The following is a 5,874-nucleotide window of genomic DNA, read 5'->3' on the forward strand; positions in this document are numbered from 1 at the left end:
GAGAGGGTTATTCTAGTCTATGGGCCCTTAAAAAGGGATGTATGCAGCCACAGTGAGCACACCCTTCTGGAAAGGAACCACTTCTCGTGCCAGCGGGTTTCTCACCCTAGAAATCCCCCAACTGAACACCCGGGGCCAAGCTTCAGCCTCGCACCACGTCCCCCTGAGTTCTCGTGATGGCCAAGCGCCTTTAAGTGCTATGGACAAACTTAATTTATCACGCTGGCTTTGCCTGGTAAAGCTCAGAAATTCTCGTAACGACTACACGGTGTGCCCCTTTACTCCTCAGGTAGCTGCTCCAGGGTGAGAAGGAAGGACCGAGCGGCAAAAAGCTAAATTCCTAGAAAAGGGACATCACCAGAAGGATGCTCAGCATGATGGGCTTTTAAGGCAAGCGTTACCTAACTAAGTTGAGGACAGCAGGGACACAGACCTGTTAAAGGGTCTGTGCTGCAGAGTAAAGAAGGAAAAGGCTGTTCAGACATAAATAGGAAGACTTCATCTCTACACTACAGCTGTGGAGCGCAGGACTCCCTAAATCCCCAGAACAGGATGCCCGGTACCCAGTGGAAGGCAGAGCATCGCTGCGGGAGGGGACCACGCACCCAGAGCAGCCCGAGCAGCAGCTACCAGCACAGGAAGGCTGGAAGCTGAGAAGGGCCCACGGCCAGCAAGGCTCAAAGAAAGCAAAAATCCAGCAGCTCCAGCGTTTTCAGCATAGTCTCCAATCAATAGTGACAGCTTAATTAAAATTGCACCTGAATCTGAGAAGCTACACTACCCCAGTGTAGTTCGAAGGCTGTTTGCAGCTAAACAGCAGGTCGTTGCAGCCTGAGCTAAATCCAGTGACTTCTGAAACACATTATTCAAATTTAAAATAGCAGAGAGCTTTTTTTTTATTGCCATTTGCTTCCCATCCTCAACTGAGGAGCAGCAGCAGAGCACTCCATGCCCTCAGCTACCAATGTGCCACGCTATATATATATATATATAAAAAATAAAAATAAAAATCACAACCTCAAAGTGTACTAAAGTGTTCACAAGTGTCTGGGCAGACTCTTTACAAAGCTTGGGGTTTTTGGTGGTTGTTCTTTGTTTTTTTTATTTAAATGCTGGAAGGAGAAACAAGGGCACGATTAAAACATTTCCATGAAGCTCAGAAAGCAGCAGCAGGAGCTCAGCCCCAGGTGCCGTGGAGGGAAGCGCATCCAGCCCCAGAAAAGATGTTTTCTGGTCTTCCCTACCTAGCTGGAGATGGCGCCGGTGGTCTGTAAGCTCAGCCTAAAGATGCAGACACTAACCCTGGTATTTCATTCCAGCAAGGCGGTCACGAAGCCAAACGAAGTCCAGACCCTTACGCCAGCGTGGAAGAGGGGGTGGCAGCACTTTCCACGTGGTTTGGCTCTATCACAACCAGCAACACCTGACACCTCCTAAGATTTCTTGTTCAGCCTCTCCAAATACAGCTTACAGGCCTAGGAAGGATTGTCTAAAGGATTTTAAATTAAATGATAGTAGGATATATGCCCTGGTATATGGGTAACGTGTTTAGCTTTAAATAGCACTGTGAGGGGAGGAAAAAAACCAACCCATGACTTACAAAAAAACCCCCCTAATTTAAAAATCATGAACACAAACAAGTGAAAAACTATGACACTGAAAAAAAATCAGTTACTGTGAATGCTGCATAAGCCTACCTCAATAGCATTCAGAGTCCAAACACCTTAAACGCACACTTCTAAGGGCTTTTTAGTTTAATGGCATCTAGAAAACACAAACAGGTAGGTAGCACTCGGCAGAGACACACAGGAGGAAGGCGAGGTGCTATCACAGTCCTCTTAAAGCTCTAAAATTCACAGTATAAGATACTTGAAGCAACTTCCAGTATTCCTTAAATCTAGTCAACTATTAAGATGTGTGCATAGGCTACACCACAAAACCCTACTGTGTTCACACATCGGGGGCCTGAAACCCAACGGGGAGGAAATTCGGAGCGAAGGCAGCAGCTCTGCACGCCCAGATATTGCGGCTGGAGTCTCAAGCTCCCTAGAGCTAAAAAAAAATAAAAAATCAAGAGGCAATCGGAAATGCTGCACAAAACTGAAGTCTGACTTTTTAAACTGACTCTCCCAGCAGAAGGACCCATGGCTTTTCGAAGGCGCGTACGGATCCCGCACTCGGAATATGCACAGATGTGACTTATCTCCGTTATTCCTGACGAGGCGGAGAGAATACGACTTAAAACAGCGACCCTTTGAGCCCTGTGAGGTGTGTCTGGGTCTGTATCTGAAGAGGCTATGCATGAGAGGGAATGCAAAATTGAAAACCTGTAAAAAATATTCAGTACAGTTAGAAATATGGCATACTTTTGTCACAATATAAAAAAAAAAATCTATATCCAATAGGATCCAGTGGAGTCTGGAAAATCCCAAGTAAAATGTCAAAAGCGCAACTCCTAATAAATGATATGAATGTCTCTGAGTGTCAAGTCTTGTAAATCCGAGGTCTTCGTGCTCCAGGTAGTTTCTTGGTAGTTTTGCTGGGTTTCTTTTTCCTGGTGGTGTATCTGGCAGGAACGCTTCCTAGAAAGAGAGGAACGTGGTAAGTTACAGCTACCAACAGCCGGCTTTCTGGGAAAGAAAGGAACCTGCTTCCCTGAAGCCATTGGAGAACTGAAATCAGAAGGTGAGTTACCATCAGTGGCAGGTGTGAATTCAGGCTCAGAGCCACCTCCAGGCGCCTGGCACAAACAACGTCCTGCTCCCATCCCTGAAGGACCATATTTTAAGAGCTGCAAGTCCAGGATCCCTTAGGAGACCTCTGCCATTTTTATTTAGGTTTGGACAGTTAAAAAGCTCAACCATGCTGTCTCTCCTCTCGCCTAACTTCTTGTTCCACCTCCCAACTCTGCAAGTACCAGCTTTGTTGGGATGAGGCAGGACACACGCAGGGCAGCGCACAGCACCGACTTGGGCAACACCGACACCACCGGCATGGGGCAGGACAGGCTTTACAGCACTGATGCACAGGCAGAGCTCCTGGATTCCTCAAGCAGCTCTTTCCCAAAACCATCAAGACTGCAGAAAAGGGCTCTTTCCAGGCACGTCAGGAGCTTGGGGTCCAGCTCAGGGGCTACCTGGCACTGATATAGGCAGGGGTCTAACATGAAACCTATAGCTCAGTGCGCTGCTGGTGCGTCGAAGGTGTTCGGTAAGGCAAAACAGCCTCATCACAGGAGCCATGTAGCTTCTTTTAGACTTCTCTGGCTCATTTCCACTGCAGGATTAGTCTGTATTTGGGACTGCTTCATCAGCCTTAAATGATTTAAGGAACAGCCAGAGCGGGACTCATCAACTAACAACAATAATTTTACTTAAACTTTGACCATATTTAGCCAAACCTCGCTTGCACTGAGATCAAACCCCCTGTCCTGGGCAGGGAAAGCAGCACCCATCGCTCGCTCGTACTTGGTCTCCCTACTCACTCAGCCTCGCTACTCCTCTGCGATCTCGGTCTCCTGGTGCACAACCACTTTGGTCACCGACATGTCCGGGTGCTGTTCCTTTGCCGCCTTTATCGCCTGCGCTAGAACCTGAAAGAGACCACATTTCAGAGCACGCCACCGAGGGTCCTCAGGGGGACAAGAGACTATTTCTAACTCTAGGGAGAGAAAAAGAAAAGTGATTCCACTTCAGCCGCACAGATTGGTGACTTTTGGTAGTATTAAGATTATTTCTGAAAGGAAAAGCTGTTTTCTAAGAATACACTACATCTCTCCACTGCCCCATGGTAGAAGATGGATGAGAGCAATTAAGCAAACCCTGTTTATTCTTCCAGCAAGCGTGATGAGCACATTTCCGACATCTTCTTAGACATTTTCTTTTGGAATTAATAAACTAGTTCTTGTCGTACGAATGTTCTCCAGCCCCATGACACTTGCAACTAAAATTAAATTCAAAGTATAATTCTCTGATGACAAAATCATCACCTCCAACACACGCTAGAGGCCAATGAGGCTGACTCATCAGAAAGGTTTCATATAAAGCTGATGAGATTTAATGCAGGTGCCGAGTGCTATGAAATGACTTCTGGCACTATACAGCAGCAATAGCGCTTCAAAGTTACTAGAAAATTAATGCAGATCATCCAGATGTCAAGGAAAACTTTTACTTCACGTTTTTGTGGATTTTTTTTTTTAAATTGCATTTCTCCAAAACAATTCTGGAATCAAAACTTTGCTGCCAACACCAGTTTCAGAGCAGAATTAAGCTCTGCTGGCCCAGCTATACAGCTGCGTACTGTCAGAGAGGAATTTATTATTGAAATCAGTTTTGAAGTTTTATTTCTACCCCAGTAAAGTTTCCCTAGGTTGTTTTCTGGTTAAGTTATCTTCAGAAAGGCAGCCTGTCTAGTTCATGCCAGCTCTGAGAAGCTCTTTTGGACCATGACCAAGCTCTTACCTGGTCGTGGTCTACATCTGCATCTCCTGTGATGACAATCCTCTTTTCAATCCGCGTCTCTGAAATGCCACCTTTTACAGTCTAGTACAAAAGGAAAAACTACCATTAGTCTAGAAGTGAAAAGGAATCCGAGTGCAGGTGGGCTGCCTGTCTAAAGATGGTATCAAAAATAGAATCACAGAATCATAGGATAGTTTGGGTTGGAAGGGACCTCTAAAGGCCATCTAGTCCAACCCCCCTGCCGTGGGCAGGGACATCTTCAACTAGATCAGGTTGCTCAGAGCCCTGTCCAACCTGACCTGGAATGTTTCCAGGGATGGGGCATCCACCGCCTCTCTGGGCAACCTGGGCCAGTGCTTCACCACCCTTAGCATAAAAAATTTCTTCCTTATATCTAGTCTAAATCTAAACAGCATTACCAAATACTGACGCCATATCACGGTATCAGAATCACAGGGGAAAACTGCCACCGCTCAAAGAAAAACTGTCAAATATTCATTTTCTTCTAACTGAGCCAGGGAAGAGCTTTGACTTACAGTACAGTTCTTTCCCATTGTCCCACAGGACAGTCAGAGCCCGCGTCCACAGACTGCACTGCAATTAATGCAGTCTTAATTCAATGCAGGCAAACCTGGGAACCTCATGCTTTGTTTCAGGTATTAATCACTTTTTTTTTTTTTTTGAAGAACTGGGGTTTAACCTTTTTTCCCTATTATTCAACTCTGCCCATCTCTCTGTCGTGCTGTTGTTTTAGTTGTTGTCGTTTTATCGTGTTCCCATGCTGTTACCTTCGTGATCTGTGTGGTGGTGGTGCTGCTGGTGGTCTCCGAAGTGATGGTCTGAGCAGTCAGCAGGATGCCAGGGTCTAAATCTCCATTGCCACCATCCGTCTGTGGGAGAGAAGAACAGGCCATCGGTCTCTGCGGGCAGTGTGGACAGAAGCAGGGTCTCCACATCAACAGAGCAGCACGCAATCCGAGGACAGAAACTCCTCTCCATCGCGGACCACGGGACAGAGCGAGCTGATCTGCAGCCGGCTGAGCTGCGCCCAGCTGCACAAGGACTTTGCAGATCTCTGAAGGCTCAGCACAAAGCCCAGGGGCTTTAAGGCTGAAAATGCAGGGATCCAGCCACAAAATCACCCAGGCAGCACCTATGACACCCCTCAGACCAGGTGGGCTTGGCTGTACTCAAATCTGGGTACACTGCAATGCCGGTCATGCTCCTCCATGCCAAGCTGCATGCTTCGGACCACGAAGGGAGACCAAAGCAGACACCTACCCCGAATTACACCTGTCTGGATCCATGGCAGTTCACAAAGCCAGAGAGCACAATCTGATTCAGGAGGTACTTTCTACCATTCCTCCCTCCTGACAGTACCTCGCACATCGCTCACTTTAAACACTGCAGAAGC

General features: G+C 46.9%; 1 protein-coding gene across 12 annotated transcripts in view; it reads right to left on the reverse strand.

Annotated features, from left to right (window-relative positions):
- Positions 1 to 1,096: 1,096 nt before the first annotated feature.
- Positions 1,097 to 5,874, reverse strand: part of EPB41 (erythrocyte membrane protein band 4.1) — an 85,665-nt gene continuing 80,887 nt past the window's right edge. For all 12 annotated transcript variants that reach the window (XM_009322250.1, XM_009322249.1, XM_009322248.1 and 9 more), the window contains 4 exons: positions 5,249 to 5,350; positions 4,461 to 4,541; positions 3,485 to 3,592; positions 1,097 to 2,582 (listed from right to left, as the gene is read on the reverse strand). In XM_009322250.1, coding sequence (XP_009320525.1) covers positions 3,494 to 3,592; positions 4,461 to 4,541; positions 5,249 to 5,350 — 282 coding nt within the window. In that variant the 3' untranslated portion in view covers positions 1,097 to 2,582; positions 3,485 to 3,493. The remainder of the gene's footprint in view (positions 2,583 to 3,484; positions 3,593 to 4,460; positions 4,542 to 5,248; positions 5,351 to 5,874) is intronic.

This window comes from Pygoscelis adeliae, unplaced genomic scaffold, assembly GCF_000699105.1.
Source record: "Pygoscelis adeliae isolate BGI_AS28 unplaced genomic scaffold, ASM69910v1 Scaffold513, whole genome shotgun sequence".
In the NCBI taxonomy this organism is placed as follows: Eukaryota; Metazoa; Chordata; class Aves; order Sphenisciformes; family Spheniscidae; genus Pygoscelis; species Pygoscelis adeliae.